The 22183-nt window shown below is 37.3% G+C and overlaps 1 protein-coding gene across 1 annotated transcript in view; it reads left to right on the top strand.

Moving 5' to 3' along the window:
* The window catches only part of COL15A1 (collagen type XV alpha 1 chain), a 224381-nt gene that overhangs the window by 82419 nt on the left and 119779 nt on the right, over positions 1 to 22183 (top strand). Inside the window, exons 5-10 of the mRNA XM_007499019.3 lie at positions 1322 to 1396; positions 3893 to 3973; positions 7901 to 8102; positions 10267 to 10397; positions 11342 to 11479; positions 20529 to 20582. Of these exons, the coding sequence (XP_007499081.2) occupies positions 1322 to 1396; positions 3893 to 3973; positions 7901 to 8102; positions 10267 to 10397; positions 11342 to 11479; positions 20529 to 20582 (681 nt within the window). The remainder of the gene's footprint in view (positions 1 to 1321; positions 1397 to 3892; positions 3974 to 7900; positions 8103 to 10266; positions 10398 to 11341; positions 11480 to 20528; positions 20583 to 22183) is intronic.

Here is a 22183-nt window from a genome sequence, read left to right as displayed (position 1 = left end):
TTAGCCTCTTAGTTCTCTGAATAGTTCCTAACACGATAAGTTACAAAGGAGTTTCTGATCTGCATCAGAGACAAAATTTTCTGACCTGGGAGTTCTCTATATGAATCAAATCATAGGTCACAATCTAAGGCTGAGGGCATTTGCTGAAGTTTAGATGCAAGGAGTGCAAGGGAGTCAACTAGGAACTGAACTTGAGTTGCTCCTAGAAAACTTAGGGTCTTTTACTCTGGATATCTCTGTGCCCTCTCCCTGGCTCATGCTTTCTTAGTCCTGGGAAAGCCCTGATGGTTCCTACTGACTCCTCTCAAATACCTTTAGATCTATGATTATCAATTTAATACTGCCATGTAAGATGTTATTGTTGTTGAGTCATGTACGACTCTTGTTACCTCATTTGCAATTTTCTTGGCTAAGATACTGGAGTGGTTTGCCATTTCCTTCTCCAGCTCATATTATAAATGAGAAAACTGAGGCAAACAAGGTTAAGTGACTTACCCAGGGTCACACAGCTAGTAAGTGTCTGGTGTTGAATTTGAACTTGGGAAGATGAGTCTTCCTAACTCTAGACCCAGGGCTCTATCCACTGTGCCACTTAGTTGCATATATATATATGTATACATGTGTATACAGTATACTACCTAGAGGTTAAACTTCTGGTTGGTCTCTTGATGACTGTGCATCTTAGGGACTATATATGAAGAATGTCTAGTTTGGTAGTCACTTTCAGTGCTTATGAAGCTATGGAAAACATAAGGTCCCCTCTACAATATAATAAATAAGCAAAGTAAGATTTTAGTCTAGGATACATCTATAAATTTTCAGTAGCTATAAAGCTTCTTCATCCTAATAAGATATTTTTAAAAACTGAACACAGTCATAAATTATTCTAATAAATCACCACAAAATGAGCAAAATGTTCCCCTGATTAAATATTTCTAATTATACTATGAAGGAACTACTGGACGATGTACTGACAGCCAGTTTGATCATCCTTGCACTTGGTTGCATCATGGAGCTTGGTTTTAAAACATTTTAAGATTTCTTTTATGTGTCCTAGGAAGCTAAATTTATTTTTAAAAATATATATTACTGATGTCATCTTTTTTCACACTTACATTTATTTCTCACTCACTCCCTACAAATTGAACTCTCTTTTGTGACAAAAACAAAAACTATTAAACAAAAACATTTACCAGGTCCAAATGCAGTAGGAATTCATATAAATCTTTTAACTGCTGGTAGATGATGTAAGAATCAGAATCTACGTTTATACTCATGGCCCTTTTATGTTGACTCTATCACCAATTCTGTTTTCCGTCAGGGCTCAATACAACAGTTAACCATCCAGCCAGATCCCCACCCTTCCAAGGACCAATGTGAAGATGATGACCCGTATGTGAGTATTCCTCTACTTGGTAATTCAAGTCTAATGGAGCTGCTGCCACAGACAATGGCTGACTTCCTAGCTGATCACTTCCTTAATGTAAACTCTCACATTTCAAAAAATTTAAAACTTTGCATTCCGAATGTGCTTTGGCCCACGTTCTATTTGGGGTGTTTTTACAGGACTTTAATGCTTTTGTTGGTTTGTGGTCCTAGTTATGGACACCACAGACAGGGAATTACCTCTTCTGAAGACTCTTTTATGCTCATTTTCTCTACTAAATTTTTGAAGGATATGATTCCAGGAATGCTCTTAGCATCTTTAAGCAATGAAACATGGGCTGTGAAACTGACCAAATGCCATCAAATATACAAAAAAAAAATTGTTCAAGAGGGGAGAAGAGATATTTAATGAGGGCTTGCAAGCATATAGAAATTGGGGAACATTTTCTACCTCGGTGTAAACATGAAAACCTATTAAAACAACTTCCATAAATAAAGGATGAATTTTATAACAGTAGCTCTAGTGATACAGATACACAATTGCAAATAAAATAGAATTTGTCTCCTGGGCCTAATTGTGCATTCCTTGAGACAAGACCATAAGGTTATCTCAAGTCAAAACTAAGACAGACAGACAGCCAGTGCCTCATGCACCTTTGTCTGATAGAAAGAAGAGGGAAAGAAGGATACTACTACCAGTGGCTGCTCTGTCTGACAAAAAGAAGAAGGAACCACTATAGAACACAACTCTTCCTTCCTCTTTGGACAATGGGCTAAAAACCTGTGAGGGATCCAGCAGAAAATCTTACTATTTCCAGTCTAGTTACCATCTTACTAGAATCTTTATAGCCTGCCTCTCAACCTCTCCTGAGTTTTAGAAGCAAAAATGTACAGTATTTCAAATTCTATGTCAAATTTAAGGGTTAATGGGTAGAGGTGCCACCTTTTAAGGGATGAATCAATTTGCATTAAAGAGGTCCTACCTTATTAACAATAAAAAAAAACTGTTTCTTTGGTCCAGTTATACAATTCATTACTACTCCTTTTCCAAAGCATATTCGGCTGGAATTGAATAGTAGTGGGGTTTGGGTAGGGCATAGAAGACAGGTTGTTATACCTCTCCCAATTCCAAATAGCTAAAGAACTGAAGTATCAAAAGAAAATCATAATTTTGCCAAAGAAAGCTAATCATGAAGGCTCCCAATAACTACATTTTTAGAAAAGACATTGAAACCCTGGAGAATGTATCTAGAAGAAGACAATAATTTCCTGAAGATATATCTTCATAGGTTTTGTTGAAGGGCCTTGACATATTTTGCCTGCAGAAGAAAAGATTTAGACGATAAATTATAGCATTATTCAAATTATTTAAGAGTTGTCATAAATAAGAGAGGGTTAGGCTTGTTCAACTTGGCTCCACTAAACAGTGGTTGTAAATTAGAGAGAGGAAAATTTCAGCTCAATATGAGAAAAAATTGACTAAGAATCTGAACTATCTAAAATTGGAATGAGCTACTTTGGAGGGTAGTGAGTTCCCTGACCCTAGATGTCTCCATGGAGAAGTTGTATGACCATTTGTCAAGAACATTATGGTGGGTATTTTTACTTTAGATAGGATTGAACCATATGACCTCTACATTTTTTTTAAGATCCTAGATCCATCACCAGCTGATGACTAGCAATGGTATATTTTCCATTCATTTTCCATTGCCACAAAAAAGGGCAACTGGATTTTAGGATTAAAATAAATTATAATAGATACAATGCACATATGCTCATGCAAGAATTAACCTAAATTGAGTAATCCTTTATGTTCTGTAAATGAGAATGAATAAAAACAGAACTGAAAGCCACTGATTTTTCTTATCCCTTCATTTTAAATTCTTTCATTTTATTTATTCACCAGGTATTACCCAATATTTAAAAAATCAGTTGATTTAAAAGTGAAATTTATGTCAAACAGATGTTTAAATTGACTATTTAAAAAATGAAGATTTTAAAAAGCATACCACATAGTACATGTATAACCCAGTGGGATTGCTTGTTGGCTATGGAAGGGGAGAGAAACATGAATCATGCAACCATGGAAAAATACTAAAAAAAAAAAAGTATATCACAGGAGCAGATGGGTGACTCAATGGATTGAAAGCCAGGCCTACAAAGGTCCTGAGTTCAAATGTGGCCTCAGACATTTCCTAGCTAGACTCTGACAAGTCACTTAACCCCCATCGCCTAGCTCTTACCATTTTTCTGCCTTGGAGCCAATAGACAGTATAGATTCCAAATGGAAGATAAGGGTTTAAATATTAGATTAAATTAAAAAAAATAAAAGTATATCACCATAGAGGGACAAGCAAGCTATTATTCCTTAATCAGATTTCACCTTTTATGATAGATATAGTGGTTTTATACTTCAGTTCTTTAGCTATTTGGAATTGGGAGAGGTAGAACAACCTATCTTGTATTTTCTTTCACATGGCTCTGAGTATGATTTGATTTTGCCTAGGCATCTGGAGAGACCAGTGGTTTTCAAGAAGCAGAAGATGTTGCTGAAATACAAGAAGCCATCACATATACTCAACCCCCAGTAAGTGGCTGAATTAATAAATTGTTTTACTGACAGATCATCAGCTTATACTGATTACTTATACTAATTGTTTTACTGGTCATCAGTTTATACAATAGAATCCGATTATGTCTCTTGGGTCTAATTGGTAATGATAGGGGTCATGGAAAATGAGTTTGTTTTGGCTGGGATACAAGGCCTCTTAAACCTTGAAAGGGTCACTACACTTTAGAATTTAGAGTCCCTACTATGTGTTGGACATTGTGCTAAGCTCTGGGATCCTGAATGGTCATATCAACCAAAGACGAAAAAGTCCTAAGAAAAAGAACTAAATAGCTCACACAAAACTCCCGTGTACCAAGTACCTTCTTTCCCCCTCAGTTCCTTTGCTTATTCCATTCTATCTGAAAAGCCTCGTCCATCCCCATCTATACTTATCGAAATTCTGCCCACACTTAAAGCACAACTTACACGTCTCCTACGCCATGAAGTATTCGAAAGTGATTTTAGTAGAGTGTTAGGGAAGGAAGTTCAGTTCTAGGAAAAATGAGTAGTGAGATAGTGGGAGTGCTTTAACTATAGATTTAAAAAAAAAAGAAAGAAATTTAGTAGTGAAGAGGAACAAAGAGAAGGGATGGTAGCTAGATGAGATGGAAAGACCAAGGAAAGTCTTTTTTGTTGAGTTGGGAAGCATGAAAACACATGAGAGAGAGGACAATCAATGGAGTAAGATCTTGGAAGGGGCCAGAGCAAATGAGATCAAAGATATAGGTCAGAGAATCCGCTCTAGTGAGCAGTAGATATTCTTCTTTTGGAATAGAAGTTGATGATGGTAAGAAGAATAAGAGAGGAAAGAAATTCATGCCAGAGGGATTCAATTTTCTCACCTGTCCCCTAATGGAGGCATATGGAAATTGGGGAAAATTTTCTAGCCCAATATAAATATGAAAGTCCATAAAAACAGCATCTATAAATAGAGGATATATTTTTAGTCCTAATGTTAAGGACACACTGATAAATACAACAGAATTAAATTTTGTCTCCTGGGACTAATTGAGCCTGCCTTGAGTCAAGGCCATCGCAGCTCAAAACTAAGACAGAGAGACACTCCTTGCTTCTTTTACCTTTGTGCATTAGAGAAAAGAGGAAGAGAAGGACATCATTACCATTTGCTGTTCTGAAATTCTGCTGTTTGACCACAACTTGCCATTCTTCTGTTTCTCAGACTTTCTCACATACATTAAATTTATCATTTGCTCTAATTATGACCTTGAGTCTCCTTTCTTTTCCCTTTTCTCTTAGTTCATCTTTCCCACTTGAGTTTCATTTCCCAGCCTTGTGCCAAGATTTGACATCTTCATGTTTCACTAGTTACAAACCTAAAATTCCTTCCTTGTATTCCCTCTTTCCTTTCCCCCTCTCACATCTTCCATTATGCCTATAAATCACTGGGTAATACCCATCATCTCATTTCTATCTTCCTTCTCTAGGGCTACTGAGCCTCACTGAAGAAAGTATTAGCATTTTGGTATGCTTCCATGATATTTCTTACCATTAAGGAATCAGTACTTTCAGGTTTGGGGCAGGAGGTGAGTAAGGAAGGAGGAGAGACAGAGATTGAGACATAGAGAGGGCAAGAAGCAGGGGAGAAGAAAAGTGGGGAGAGAAAGAGAGAAACTGAGGGAGATAGAGGATAGAGAGAGAGAGAGGGTGAAAAGAAAGGGAGAAGAGAGATAGAGACACACACAGACACAGAGAAAGACAGTCACAGAGAGAAACTGAGACAGAGAGTGAGATAGAAAAGGGGAGGGAGAGAAGAAGGTAAGAAGAAAGAGGGAGGAGAGAAAAAGATAGAGGCAGAGTGATAAGATAGACAGAAGGAGAGAAAGGGGAAAAAGAAAGAGAGGAAGACTCAGAGAGAGAGAGAAAGAGAGAGAGAGAGAGAGAGAGAGAGAGACTATCACTGGGAATATTTTGTGGATGTTGGGTGTGAAACAAGGGATTAAAGTAGGTTCCATTCCTTGATTCTCTTTGTGAATGAGTTATGTATGGCTCCTTGTGGATTCCTGCATGGAAATAATTGGGAGGGAGAGGGCTGAGTCTGTGTGACCTTTTGAAGAATAGCAGTCTCTAGTGGGAGTGTGCTAATTTGGGGGGGGGGGGAATGGAGAAAGGTATTTCTGGGGTCAAATGGGAAATTATCCAGAAATCAGTAGATTACTACAGGAATTTCCTCATGAGAGATTCAACCCAAGTCTTTGTTGGCTAGTGGCTGCATGAGAAATGTTTTCTGAGGCAATAATTCCTTTTCCTTATTTCAGAGAGCAGAAACAGAAAAAAGAATATCAATGATTGGCCTATGGCGCTAATGAGGAAAAGGTCTTAAGTTTGGTAGAGGGAGGGATGACAAGAGAGATGTAGATAGACACAGAGAATATTCACATACATATATTTTACATACATATATGTGTATAGTATGCATGTGTATATGTACCATGTATAAATTCAAAGCAGTATTGAAAAAGAAAGCACTAGACTATCAGAGGATCAGGAAAGGCCTCATTTAAGTTTAGTATGAATTGAGAATTAGAGGAAAGAAGGGATTCAAAGAGGCAAAGATGAGGAGAGAGTACACTCCAGGTGATAAGACTGCCACAACAAAGACACAGAAATGGAAGATTGAGATGTATGTGAGGAACAGTATAATGGCCAGGTGATTTAACTATTGAATCCTAGAAGCAGAGTAATATAAAACCAAAAAGATATTTTGGGTATCCAGATTGTGAAGGTTTTAAAAGCCAAACAGTTTATATTTTATCCTAGAGACAATAGAGTCACTGGAATTAATTGAATGGAGGAGTGACGTAGACAGACCTCCCCTTAAGGAAAATTACTTTGGCTATGGTGCAGAGGATAGGTTAGAGTTCAGAGGTTTGAGTTAGAGAAACCAATTAGGTTTCCATTGCAGTAGTCCATGCAAATGGGGATGAGGACCTGAACCATGGTATGGCTTTGTGAGTCATGAAAAGGTAGTAGATGCAATGATGTGCTAGAGCTGCCTTTTACTGGCTCGCCATAGTTGATTGTTAAATTTTCAGTGTGAGCATTTACACCACAGAAATAGACAAATGCCACAAATTAGGACTTGTTTTATTAATTATTTAAACTTGGGAAAGTGATTGAGAAAATGTTAATGATATAGATTAAACTTAAAAGTGTGTCCTTTTTTGGGATAGCAAGTTTTAAATATTTGCCATCACAATTCTGGATGTGAAAGATGTTGTGGAAATATAAAACATGATATTTAGCAACTGATTGGGCCATGTGAGGTGAGGGAGTATGAAGGGTGAAAGATAACACTGAAGTTCCAACTAAGACTTTCCTTATGCTATTGTGTTCTGTCACTATTTGGATCAAGTGAGTCAGTCAACAAACATTTATAAAAAGGATATTTATTCATTAGAGGATAGAGGAAAGGATTGGGCCTTGATTTCATTGTATAGAGAGCTTTGGGGTAAGGAAACTCTTCCTAATAAAATAGTCATATAATAACAATAAATATATGGCACATTTCTATAATTGTTGCTTCAAAATTTATAAAGCACACTCCCACATGTTGCCTCATCTTACCTTATTCCCAAAAATGCTGTGTGGTTTTAAATACGAACTTCATTGCCAAGCATTTTCCACAGTAAATAGAACATTGACAATCATTTGAATATTTTAAAAAGGACAGATTCTTAAATAAGATTCTTTGGAAGAAAACTAAGTCAGTCTTCAATTGTTCCATGTCTGTATAAAAAATCTTTCTTTCTGATATTGCTACTTTGAAGGTGAACAAACTTAGTCTTGGCTTAATCAGCATTTTATGAATATATTTTCTTTCCCCAAACTATTCAGAGATATTTCCTTTGCTTATTGATATGAAATATTTTTAAAATTTTTTAGCCCGAAGAAACAAAAGCAGAGCCAGTTGAAGAACCTCCAACAACACTACCTGAATCTAAGGAAATGGAGCTTTCAGGTGATGCTGAGACTGAGGATGGTCCTGAGGCTGAGGATAACCCTACAGCTAAAGATACCTCTAAAACTGAGGATAGCCCTGAGATCACCAACTCCAGTTATACAAACTCTAGCAACTCAGAGCAAGGCAGGTTCTTTAATTCATTTTGCACTCTGGGACTTTTTTATAACAAAAAATTTTGCTCAGTGACAAATGGGAATCTACCAATGCTGCATTGGCAAACCTATGGCATGCATGAGGGGACTGCTCCCTTCCCTCTCTCCATCATGTCTGAGGACATTTCTCACATCACCTGCCCCTCTGCGCAGCAGTCCAATGGGAATACTTCTTCCCTCCCCTGTCTGGGGTAAGGTGGAAGGCTTATATGTAATGTGAGGGTTGTAGTTTGGGCACTCGGTTTCTAAAAGGTTTGCCATCACTGTACCAGTGTATAAGATATAGTAACTAAATTCATGATCAACTGCAATCTTTTAAAGGAGCAATTACAAAATTATAGGATCATAGGATTTGGAAATAAAAGAGGATTTAGAGACCATCTAACCTAGCCCCATCATTTTACAAATGATAAAATTCAGGCTCTGAGAGGGGAAATGCTTTGTTCAAGGTTTTGGCCCATGATCAAATCCTGATTTTATTGTTCTTTCCTGGAGATAGAATATTTTGAACCCAAACTGAAAATTAATACTTGAAGAATCCTAGTGAAATAGAAAATAGGGACCAAAGATGCATAAGACCAAATACCTAAAGCTGTAAAGGACCTCTAGAGCTAGTCTAATCCCTTCATTTTACTTTGTGGATATCTTGTATAAATGCTAGTTATTCTTCCAATATTATGAGGGCTACATAATATATAAAAATCTTAGTAAAGTTTTAAGCTATTAGTTATTCAACTATAAGAGATTAAGCCATAAGCTATTTGCTTAAAACTTCATAAAGACTTTTGTATACTATATAATACTCATTATAAAATAGCTGGCACTTCTACAAAGTGTCCCACGTCTTAGTGAAATTTTCAGCTATGTTAAGTTATTCCCTATTAAGCTACAAGCTATTAGCTTAAACCTTTACTAAGACTTTTATATAATTTAATTCCCATAATACTATAATAATGACAAGCACTTATATAAGGTATCTCCAAAGTCTTAATGAAATTTTAAGCTATAAGCTATCAGCTTAAATTTTCACTGAATTTTTGGGATACCTTATATAAATGCTAGTTATTATTATTATTATTTCCACCTCTAAACTTTATTTATACTGTCTCCTATACCTGGAAAGCTTTACTTGACCCCCATTCCCATTTCCATTTTCCTCTGGTAACATCTTACTATCCTTCAATGTTCTGCTCAAATGCAATCTGCTCAATGGCATTCCTTTTGCTGATTTCTGTCCTACACCCCAGCAGAAATGGATTTCTTTCTCAACTTTTCTATAGCACTTTGTGCACCTTTAAGCATTTAAATTCCAATCTGAATAACATTTATTTGTGTATCTGTATCCTCTTTTCCCCTAAGCTCCATGTAGGCAGGGATTAAGTTTTATTTCATCTTTGAGGTTTCCTCAGTATCTCACACAGTCTCAATAAATGTTAAGTGAATGAATAAGATGAGCAGAAATTTAGGGAGTAATTAATTTGGTATTTCCTAAATGCCGAGAGATATTAACCTCGTCAGTGTTGATCCTGTGGAATGAAGAGTTAGGGATTAAATTAGATGCCAAAATGACTGGTCATTTTGGTGAACCAATTAAGCCAATCATTTAGCACTATGTAATTTGCTCCACACCTACCTGTCCTTCCCCTTCCCTGCAAAATATTTTTGACTTAAATGATCACATTTCAACAAATTATATTAGTGTTCTATATCCTGGGATGTTAATAGGAAAAGAATTGTTTGTTGGACCAAAAAGCATGTGACCTTGACCAAATCACTTCCCCTCTCTTGGGGTCTTAGTTTCCTCATCTGTGGAATGAGACATTTCTAAAATTCTTTCCAACTCCAAAATCCTATGTAGCAAGAATATCTTCATAGACCAAGCCTTGCTTTTGTACTGGTTAAATAAGGACTGTTGAAATGGGGACCCAGTTGGCTACAAGCACTCTCTAGTGGTCTTTTTAAGAAAAAGAAAAAGCCAGTAGTGGACAGTGAAGCTTCTAAGCAAAGCAGGGCTAATTAGCATGTGTATGAATGTGTGTCCTATGGAGAATGTCCATCTCATTTTCACCTAGTCTTTAGTATAGAAATATAGTCTCATATGTTTAATAGAATATTCGACCATTCTTTCAATTTAGGATCTGGTGATATAGTTCATGACAAACAAGAAGAAGACAATGCTACTGACAGTGACCCAGAAGCAGAGACCAAGAATGCTCAAGAGTTTGGTTCAGGAAATGAAGAATTCCTTGAAATAAGTGGAGACAAGGTGAGTAGTAAATTAAGTGTCAATTCAGTAGAGAGCACTTCATTTGCTGATTTCAACCTTAATAGTGACTTTTTTAAACCCTTATATTCTGCTTTAGAAGCAATACTATGTATTAGTTTCAAGTCAGAAGAGTGGTAAGAGCGAGGCAATGGAGGTTAAATGACTTGTCCAAGGTCACCCAGCTAGGAAGTATCTGAGCCCATATTTGAACCCAGAACTTCCTGTCTGTAGGCCTGGCTCTTAATCCACTGAGCAAACAGTTGCCCCCAATAGCAACTTTTTATTAGGCATACTATCACCAAAAAAAATTATTTCATGTCTATACAGAGGTCCCCTAATGGTTTATCATGATACATCATGTTGTCAAGCAAATGACTCAGTGTCAATTTCTTGATGGCTGTGCTAATGGGCACAATCTCTGGAAGGACTTACTAAGATAGGAAAACTTTAAGTATGGGCCCAGTGATGGATCAGGTGCCAATTCTTTGAGGGTAAGACTGGCCTGGGGGCTGCTCATCCCAGAAGGTTGGCCAGCAGTGATGGAGTTTGGGGAGCCACAGCAATTCAGGAAGGTAATGAATGGCAGGTATGAAGGTAAATATAAAATGTGCCAAAACATGATTTATTGTGATGTAGAGGAAGTGGATGTCCATCCCCAGAAAATCGAAGATCTTTGGAAGTATCAAAGAACTACTCATGGCCTTGACACTGAATGGATACTCCCTTACTCTCACTGTGCGACTGGACTAGACTGACCCATTTATTTTTTTTATTTTTGGTCAAACTGCTCTGATGACACACTTTCTGTCCCCCTCCTGTTTGATTCTTTGTTTGTAACCCACAACGTGAATTCTTCACAGATTGTGATATTCCATGACTTGCATCCAAACGGCATGGCAACATGCTAAATAAGATAAGTGATGGTAATTACCGCTTTTTTTCAGGATACAACAGATGAAGAAAATTTGACAGAAACACAAACACCTACCAGATCTCCTGAAAAAGACGATGAAAACAACCTTCCAACTTATGGTCCGAGCCAACCTGGGCCAACAGTACAACCTGGAAGAGGTGACATCTTGGTAAGGGACATCCAACACTTCATCTGTCTGAAATAATGAGCTTTTTTAAAAATTGAGCGTTTCTTTCTGCCTGTCTGTCTGTGTCTGTATATATGTGAGTGCATACATGTATAATATATAAAGACTTATATGTGTGGATACGTATATATTAAATATAAAGCCTTGTGTCTATATATGTACATATACACATATGTGTGTCTATTTGGCATTCTTCAGCTGTTTCAGGTATGTCCCACTCCTCATGACCCCATCTGGGCATTTCTTGCAAAGGTACTGGAGTGGTGTGCCATTTCCCGCTCTAGCTCATTTTACAGATGAGGAAATTGAGACAGTGTTAAGTGACTTGCCCAGGATCACACAGCTAGTTAAGTGTTTGAAGCCAGTCTCCCTGCCTCTAGATCCAGTATATTATCCATTGTGCCACCTAGCAGACAGACAGGCAGGCAGGCAGACAGAGATAGTAAAGAAAATGCAGTTGGGTATATTTTGAGATATAGAGCAATCAACCAATAAATATTTATTAAATACCTACTATGTGCCAGACACTGTGCTAAGTGCTGGGGATATAAAAATAGACAAAAAACAGTCCCTGTCCTCAAGGAGCTCACCATCTAAGGGTGAAGACAACACACAGACAAGTATATACAAACAAGCTATGTCACAGGATGATTAGGAAATAATTAACAAAAAGGGAGCACTGAAATTAAGAGGAGTTAGGAATGACTTCCCATAGAAGAATGGATTTTTGTTGTTACTTAAAGGAAGCCAGTAGGCAGAAATGAGAAGGGAGAGCATTCTAGGAATGGGGGAAAGGCAGAGATAATGTCTGAAGCAGAGAAATAATGTGTCTCATTTGTGGAACAGCAAAGAACAATGGTCAGTGCCATTGGTGATCCAGTGCCACTGGTGAGGAATAAGGTGTAAGACTAGAAAGGTAGGAGGGATTGGTTTAGGAAGGGTTTTAAACTTCAGATAAAGGGTTTTATGTTTGATCCTGGAGGCAAAAAGGAACCCCTGGAGTTTACTGACTAGAGGCTTTCATGGTTCAACCTACACTTTAGGGAAATTACATTAAATGGCTAAATAGAGGATAGATTGGAATAAGAAGAGACTTGAGGCAGGAATACCCACCAGCAGGTTATTGAAGTAGGCTAGGTGACAAAATCAAGAGAGCCTGTACAAATGTAAATAAATATGAATTAATAGATTCAAGAATCTTAGATCACAGATCATTTATTCAAACTTCTACTTCAAGTATGAATTATGACTATGTTGTATTTAATATTAGTGGCTTTCATCATTTTTAATAAGTAATAGACAGGGACATCTAGGTGGCTCAGTGGAGAAAAAGCCAGGCCTGGATATGGGATGTCTTGGGTTCAAATCTGGCCTCAGCCACTTCCTAACTGTGTGGCCTTGGACAAGTCACTTAACCACTTAACCCCAGTTGCTTAGCCCTTACCACTCTTCTGCTTTGGAACCAATACTTAGTATTGATTCTAAGAGAGAAGGAAAAGGTTTGAAGGAAGGAAGCAAAGAAAAGAGAGAGAGAGAGAGAGAGAGAGAGAGAGAGAGAGAGAGAGAGAGAGAGAGAGAGAGAGAGAGAGAAAGGAAACTTGAATTTTTCATTGACACAACATTTTTGGAGCCCTTCAAACTGTAACTACAAAAATAAAGGATAGTCAAATGAGAAGGAAAAAACCAACAGATCACATGGCCAATGATAGTAGGATTGAAGGGATACCAATGGTTCTTTCATGTGACTATGTTCAAACTTACTTATTTCTGTACAATTCATTGCAATCTCATTCATTTGGTTCATTCTTTATTATTGCCTTTGTGCCATAAGTGGGGCGGTTTTGCAATCACAGACCATGTAGGTAAAGTCTGATTTATCCATGATAACAAAACTAGTGAGAAGAAGAAATACAAGTGACAGACAGTCTGCATTTATATTCAAAATTTCCTATTTGACTATGTTCTTCTCCCAAGGTACATACATACACAGAACTAAAATCCAAACACCTTTTAAATAGCTAGGTCACAGTTGGAAGACAGAGACTATTTTTTTCCTTTAAGTGTTACAATTTTTCTTCTATACTTTCTGACATTTCCTTTTAGGGAATATCTGTTTAAAAAACCAACAGATCTCTATACCTATTTTAGGAGAATATTTTATTTACCTAATTTATTTAAACTAATGAGATTTCATTTTTAGATTTTAATAAAGGGAATCCTTTTTTAAAATTCATTAAAAAATTTTTAATAATTTTCCTCTCACTATTCTTGCATAGTAGATAGATCTGACCTCAGAGTTAGGAAGATCTGGGTTCAAGTTCTACCCCCATACACTTGCTGGCTATGGGACCATAGTGAGTCATATAATATCTCACTGCTAAAGGCAACTCTATAAAACTATAATCACACAGAAGGTATAGAGCTGCAGTTGTAAAGAAGTCCATGAACCAGAGGGAGCTCCTGATGAATGATGAAATCAAAGATTCAGTCTCCCTAAAGAAATTCTTCATAAAATACATTTTGGGGGCAGCTAGGTAGCATAGTGAAGATCCTTGGTTCAAAGATGCCTTCAGATACTTCCTGCCTTTGTGACTCTCATTGCCTAGCCCTTACCCCTCTTCTGCCTTAGAGTTGATACTAAGTCAGAAGGTAAGGGTTTAAAAAAAACACAGTGAAATGCATTCTGTTCATGGACCCTCATATAGTACAGCTCATTCATCCCATTTCTAAGGACAAAGTTTGGTTTTTTAACAAGTGCATAAGAAAAAAGCTTTTTAATTTGAGCCCTATTGAGAAAGCTCCACCTGCGTTGTTCTATCATGGACTAAAAGTAATATGAAAGGTATAGTTTCTGGGACATTTCTTTGAAATACATTAAACGTTTATTTAAAAATAATTCCTCTTCATTTATGCAAAAGTAGTAGAGAAGCACATATGGCAATTTAATAATGCTTCTTGGTTATGAGGTAAATAGTGGATTACTTTCACCAACTTGAAAACCCCAGAACCACCAAAGCTGTTACAAAAGAACACATCTTTAATCAGGACAAGGGAGACATGATGCTCTTATGGCCAATCACTACACAGAGCCAACCCATACACCACACCCAGCCACCCAGTCCTGTGACTGGAAGACTCCAAGCCCCCAATAATGGGAATTTCCATTGAACTATAGACCTCAAGGTCTCATATATACTTTAGGGAGTACAGGAAAGGAAGGACAACTGATTGACTTACAAAGAGGCTAAGGAAGGAGGATATAGCCAGAGACTAGAATACCTGACCTAGCTACAATAAGAAAAACCGAGACTACAAAAAGGTTACTTAATATTTAATTATATCTGCTAATCCTTGGTGTTCAGTGATTGTTCAGTCTTTGGGCAAACCTACTAATTCTACTTAGGGTGTTCAGGAAGTACTTGAGGGTTTCATAAAACAAAATTGTCACCTTCTTCCAGGCTTTAACACAAGTAAGGTTATATTTTTGCCAAGCCCTTTGTTTATGACATTAGGTTCTCAGTCCTCTAGTGGGTCAAGTATCATAAAAGGATTTTACAGTAACTAAAAACTAATGCTATTAGTAGGCAAATTACTTCCAGCAGGAATAAAAAAAAAACATCAATTTTCAAGGACATATTTTCTGTCTGTGTTGCTGGAGTGTTGTGAATAGGCTTATAAGAAAGCAGTTTGATAGGTCACATTAAGTCTAGTTGGTCATGAAAATGAATGCACTGAACAGTCCCCATCACTTAAGAATGCATAGAAATTCAAGCATTGCTCTTTCTGCATCTCAATTTCCAGTCAAATCCTTTCTTTGCAAACTGATTCTTTTCCCTTTGGTGTATACAAAATGACTAAACACTGCCTCAACTATAGAGGATTTATATTTTGAATGCAAGATACAGAAACCTGTATAAAATACCCAGGGGGAGAAGAGGATAGAAATTCAGGCACTGTATTGATCTGGTTTACACTACTATACATCTTTGTTGCAAGTCAAGGTTGGGGGGGGTGAAATACTGGGAGGGAGAGAATATTTGGGAAGTGAAAATGTCAGGTCTTGGAGGGTCTTACTTTGATTGATGTAAACTAAAAGCATTTTAATGAAAACAAAAGAAATTCAAGAATATGGCATCTTGAATTAGAAGTCTTTTTTGTTAATAATATTTTATTTGATCATTTCCATGCATTATTCATTAAAGACAAAGATCATTTTCTTTTCCTCCCCCCCACCCCCCATAGCTGACCCATGATTCCACTGGGTATCACATGTGTTCTTGATTCAAACCCATTGTCATGTTGTTAGTATTTGCATTAGAGTGTTCATTTAGAGTCTCTCCTTTATCATGTCCCCTCAACCGCTGTAGTCAGACAGTTGCTTTTCCTCGGTGTTTCTACTCCCACAGTTTGTCCTCTGCTTATGAATAGTGTTTGTTCTCCTAGATCCCTGCAGATTGTTCAGGGACATTACACCACTACTAATAGAGAAGTCCATTACGTTCGATTATACCACAGTGTATTAGTCTCTGTGTACAATGTTCTCCTGGTTCTGCTCCTCTCGCTCTGCATCACTTCCTGGAGGTTGTTCCAGTCTCCATGGAACTTCTCCACTTTATTATTCCTTTTAGCACAATAGTACTCCATCACCAACATATACCACAGTTTGTTCAGCCATTCCCCAATTGATGGGCATCCCCTCGTTTTCCAGTTTTGGGCCACCACAAAGAGCGCAGCTATGAATATTTTTTGTACAAGTCTTTGTGTCCATTATCTCTTTGGGGTACAGACCCAGCAGTGCTATGGCTGGGTCAAAGGGTAGATATTCTTTTGTCGCCCTTTGGGCATAGTTCCAAATGCCCTCGAGAATGGTTGGATCAGTTCACAACTCCACCAGCAATGAATTAATGTCCCTACTTTGCCACATCCCCTCCAGCATTCATTACTTTCCTTTGCTATCATGTTAGCCAATCTGCTAGGTGTGAGGTGATACCTCAGAGTTGTTTTGATTTGCATCTCTCTGATTATAAGAGATTTAGAACACTTCTTCATGTGCTTTTTAATAGTTTTGATTTCTTTATCTGAAAACTGCCTGTTCATGTACCTTGCCCATTTAACAATTGGAGAATGGCTTGGATTTTTGTACAATTGATTTAGCTCTTTATAAATTTGAGTAATTAAACATTTGTCAGAGGTTTCTATGAAGATTTTTTCCCAATTTGTTGTTTTCCTTCTGATTTTAGTTACATTGGTTTTGTTTGTACAAAAGCTTTTTAATTTGATGTAGTCAAAATTATTTATTTTACATTTTGTGATTCTTTCTATGTCTTGCTTGGTTTTAAAGTCTTTCCCCTCCCAAAGGTCTGACATGTATACTATTTTGTGTTTACCCAATTTACTTATGGTTTCCTTCTTTATGTTTAAGTCATTCACCCATTTTGAATTTATCTTGGTGTAGGGTGTGAGGTGTTGATCAATTCCTAATCTCTCCCACACTGTCTTCCAATTTTCCCAACAGTTTTTATCGAATAGTGGATTTCACTGGTTGTCCTTCATGCCTGAAATTCTCTTTCTGTATCTCTGTCTTCTACCTCCCTGGCTTCCTTCAAGCCCCAGGAAAACTATCATCTTCTCTAAGAAATCTTTTCCCCATCTCCCTTAATGTCAGTACTGATTATCTCTAATTTATCCTGTATATATCTTGTTTATAAACAGTTAATCTAATGTTGTCTCTCCCATTATATTGTGAGTTCCTTTAGATCAGGACATACCTTTTTGTCTTTCTTTGTATCCCCAGTACTTGGCAGAGTGCCTAGCACATCATAGGTACTTAAAAACTATTTTTTGGCTAAGTGACTGACAAGAGATCAGCCTGATTCCAGGGGTTAGATTTCATCATAAATAAGAGAATGGTATAAGGCACTTGTCTATGTCAAATGCCAGGCTGCTGAAGCTCATATCAAGAAACCATGCTTTCAGAGAATGAATAATAATTAGGATACTTTCCTCAACAGTGGGTTAGGAAGTAAAGCTCCAACTCAAAGACACTTTTTGTTGCTCTTTTTCAAAAGTAAGAAATACATAATGGACAAAAAGACTTGTACAAAAATATTCATAGCTGCGCTCTTTGTGGTGGCCAAAAATTGGAAAACGAGGGGATGCCCATCAATTGGGGAATGGCTGAACAAATTGTGGTATATGTTGGTGATGGAATATTATTGTGCAAAAAGGAATAATAAAGTGGAGGAATTCCATGGAGACTGGAACGACCTCCAGGAAGTGATGCAGAGCGAGAGGAGCAGAACCAGGAGAACATTGTACACAGAGACAAACACACTGTGGTATAATCGAACGTAATGGACTTCTCCATTAGTGGTGGTGTAATGTCCCTGAACAATCTGCAGGGATCAAGGAGAAAAAAACACTATCCATAAGCAGAGGACACACTGTGGGAGTAGAAACACCGAGGAAAAGCAACTGCCTGACTACAGTGGCTGAGGGGACATGACAGAGGAGAGACTCTAAACAAACACTCTAATGCAAATACTAACAACATGGCAATGGGTTCGAATCAAGAACACATGTGATACCCAGTGGAATCACGCGTCGGCTACGGGGGGTGGGGGGGAAGAAAAGAAAATGATCTTTGTCTTTAATGAATAATGCATGGAAATGATCAAATAAAATACTATAAAATTAAAAAGAAGTAAGAAATACAATCTCTAAACATGGCAGAACAAGTAGCCACCCTTCCACTGGTGACTATGGACAAGTCTACTAACATCTCTAAGTCTAGGTTTGAACCTCTGTAAAATGAGCATGTTAATAATCACAGTATCTACTTCACCGGGTTGTGGCAAGAAGCCTACAAACACCAATGAGATCATATATGGATAACACTAGGTGAAGTCAGCTATCATTTTTATTGTTAACAGTCCCAGTAGTGGAAGCATAAAGCCAGTTTTTAGAACCAAATCCTTTAAATTACAAAAGAAGGTAACTGAGTATTGATCCTCCGGAGCCATGTGGTATGGTAATAGCTTTCACTTCAACTGTCCAGCAAAAACTCACACACACACACACACACACACTATATATATATATATAAACATTTTAACAACTATATATATATATAAAATATACATTTTAACAACTATATATATATATATATATATATATATATATAGTTGTTAAAATGTTTAGATTCACCAAAACATGAAATTTGGGCAATTCAGAGGGCATAGTTATTTTGAGAGGAAAGCACAGGGTGTCAGCCTATGATCAGGAGACCTGGCTTCTGGTCTCACCTTTGCCCCAGATCTATCTGTGTGACTTGGGGGAAATAAATTCACTTTGATTTTTTTCTCTGTAAAAATCAGATGATTTCTAAGATCCAAACTCTACTATTCTATGATTCTATGTGTTGAATAAATATTAGTGCAAAGCAAGGACTGTTTTATTCTGCATTCTGTTCTGGTTTTATTGATGCACAAATTTTTATTAAATTCCTAGCAGGATAGGATTGTCTGGGGCTTTTTTAATGATTGCTCCAAGATGAAGGATTTAGCTTAGTTAACAGGAGGCATCAGATAACTTAGACTATAGATATAAAAATAGAATTGGTAGAGGTAAGAAACTGTGGGAGAAACTATTAAAGTTGGGCATTTGTTAACCTTTCACACCCTGCCAAATCTGGCCTATGGAATAAAATCTTAGCACAAGAAAAGCTCACTATGAGCCTAATGATTCCTTCAAACTCAGGCTACAAATGCATATATTAGTATCCCTGTAATTTGTTATCTGCAGCAGTTACAGTTATTGCCCCGGCCACCAATGCGATTTGTACAACAGTGTAAATGTATCATCAATACATTGGCTATGTTTTCAGGGATTTCTGCAATGCAAATACTTAGAACTTAATTTTGCTAACCAGCAATTAACACAAAGCCTGACACATAGTAGACAATTTAATAAATGCTGGTTGACTGACTGATTGACAGATACTTTCCATAGCCCCAATAGTCTTCTAGAGAGTTTAAGATGAAAATATATAAATTGGTCATTGAGGGATTTTCTGGTATGCTACAAGTAAGATTGGATTTGAAGGAAGAAAGAATAACAGTAAATAACTAGCAATTCTTATAGTATCTTATATGATAGGCAATGGGGGTCAAGTGACCTGCCCAGGGTCACACAGCCAGGAAGTACCTGAGGCCAAATTTGAACCTAGGATCTCCCCTCTCTAGGCCTGGCTCTCAATCCACTGAGCTATCCAGCTGTCCCCTGGAAAGTAACATTATTATAAACATTTACAGATGAGATCAATGTCAAAGAGCAAGGTTAAGTGACTTCTCTGGTATTATACGGCTAGAAAAGAATCTGAGGCAAAAATTGAATTGGGGTTTTCCTATTTCAAGTCCAGAGCTCTAGCCATCTGAAATCCTAGGGGAGAAGCTTTAAAACTAAAAGGGACCTCAAAAGCCTTCTAATCCAAATCTTTCCTTTTACAGCTGAGGAAACCTGAAGCCTGGAAAGCTTAAATAACCAATTTCACATAGGTGGAAAGAGACTGAATCAGAATTTGCACTCAGGTCCTCTGCCTCCAAAGGCAGCTCCTGACAGTAATTGTGCCTATGAAATTTGAGTTGCAATCCTTGTTTTCCCACATACTGTGACCTCAAGATAGGCTCATCACCCCAAATGCCAATTTTCTCAGCCATAAATTGAGGATGATAAGTCTCACATGGTCTACTACTCACACTAATGGTAGGGAAATTGTTTTGCAAATCGTAGAGTAAGATGTAACTTGGAGCTAGTGTTGTTATAATTATTCCTTCTTGCCCTCCCTGGAACTTAACTGCTCTGATTCTCTTAAGGGTGACATTCTGGAGGAATGAGATACAGTTACCCCTTCTTCTATACAAAGACTAGACCTGAAATTGTATCTCCCTTATCCTACTAATTAGGTCTACAGAGATTAACAAACAATCAGTTGGGTTGAATTCAACATTTTAATAAAGCAATTTGATTTTAGGGTGAAAGAGGACTCCCAGGACCGAAAGGACAGGCTGGCCCTAAAGGGGAAAAGGTACGTGTGAAGCTGATGATGAAAAATGAAGTTGCTTTGAGTTGATTGCCCTGAGCTTTTTTATTTTTTTAATATCAATTTAATCAACTCCATCCAGTTTCATAATAGAAGCCCTAAGAGGAATGATTTCAGGAGAGGGATTAAGAAGAACAAAGAAGAAATTTGATGACAACATCTCTATGCAACTAAATTAAAGCCACTCACTGAAACAATTATTATGAAGGCTTTCTCTGTGAGTTTCTGTACAAGATTTTTTTTTAAGGGGAGGAGTTGATCAGTTTCACTCACCCGTTTCAATATCTACTTTTGGTGGCAAATATCTCTCCAAATGAGAAATTAATTATGATATAATTTCATATCTGCCCTGGAAAGGGGAACTGGAGCAAACCCCCACACAGGACTTATATGTCCAAAAAGAGGATATATTAAAGGGTATTCTTTGAAACTGGCAAGAGAGGATAAGATTATAGTGTTGTGGTCCTTCATAAATGCATTTAGATTGGATGATAATGCAGCAGCATTCTCAACACTTCTCAACCTTCCTAGGTTTCCTTCTTGTATAGGAAAAGTTACAGTTGTGATGTGGTAGAGATACTTCCCTGCTTGTCAGGGTCACAGACCCATTCTGGTTGAGGATGGTGAATGGTGGGAATGGGGGTGTTATCTATTTCTTTTGCTTTTAGACCAACACTCTGACATCTTTGAGCACAGCAACTGGTTAAGTGAAATGAGAGTATGAGATTAGAATGTTTCCTCATTTCCTCAAGGTCAGAAAACAAAGGGGATATGGAGGGTCTGATGTATGATCTTATGTGCTATGAGATGTTTGGGTCTCGATAGATCCATATCTATGAAGTTAAAATTGGAGAAATGGGATGACCTCAGATGGTTTCTGGAGGAAAAACAGAAGAAAGCAAGAAGGAATTAAAATTCTAGAACAACCAATTAATATGAGCAGGAGTCTTCCCAGGAGTACCGCCTCTTAAGTTACTTGGTCAATGCCAGGAGACTGTCCTTGGTTTTTTCGCTCAAGTAAGAATCAAAGGAGAAAGAGAAATAAACTTCCTGTACCCTGAGTTCCCAACAATGGAGGGGGAGTTTAGGGGAAAGAGGTTTAATGGTTGAAATAGCAATATAGAAATGGGTGCTTGCATATAATTTCTCACAAGCAATATCATTTCATTTACATTCCCCAGTGAAGAAGGATGATACTTGCAGTTATAAAATTCTAAGAAACAAACATATTCTTAAAAACACATAATTAGAAGGGTCATGAAAACCATAAACCAGACACTATGAAAAATTAATCTCAAAAAAAAAATGAATCTCAGCAGTCATAGTTAAAGGGGACCTAAGTAGTCACTACCAGAATAAAATCAACTTTTTTGTTGGAATTGAATAAGCAAAAATTTAAAGTCAAGTATGTAGGTTCAAATAATCAATTGTGCATTTACAGGATAGATTTTCTTTACAACAGACTTGTAAGCCTCATAGAACTTCAATGAGTCCCCAGTGTGCAAACAACCTTTGTCCAAAGTTTATTTGTAAATATAAGCCTTATTTCTGTGGGAGAAAATCTGTTCCAGATCCCAAGCACAAAA

Source organism: Monodelphis domestica, chromosome 7 (genome assembly GCF_027887165.1).
Source record: "Monodelphis domestica isolate mMonDom1 chromosome 7, mMonDom1.pri, whole genome shotgun sequence".
NCBI lineage: Eukaryota > Metazoa > Chordata > Mammalia > Didelphimorphia > Didelphidae > Monodelphis > Monodelphis domestica.
The sequence above is the reverse complement of the archived record's forward strand: the minus strand, read 5'-3'. Positions and strand labels throughout refer to the sequence as shown.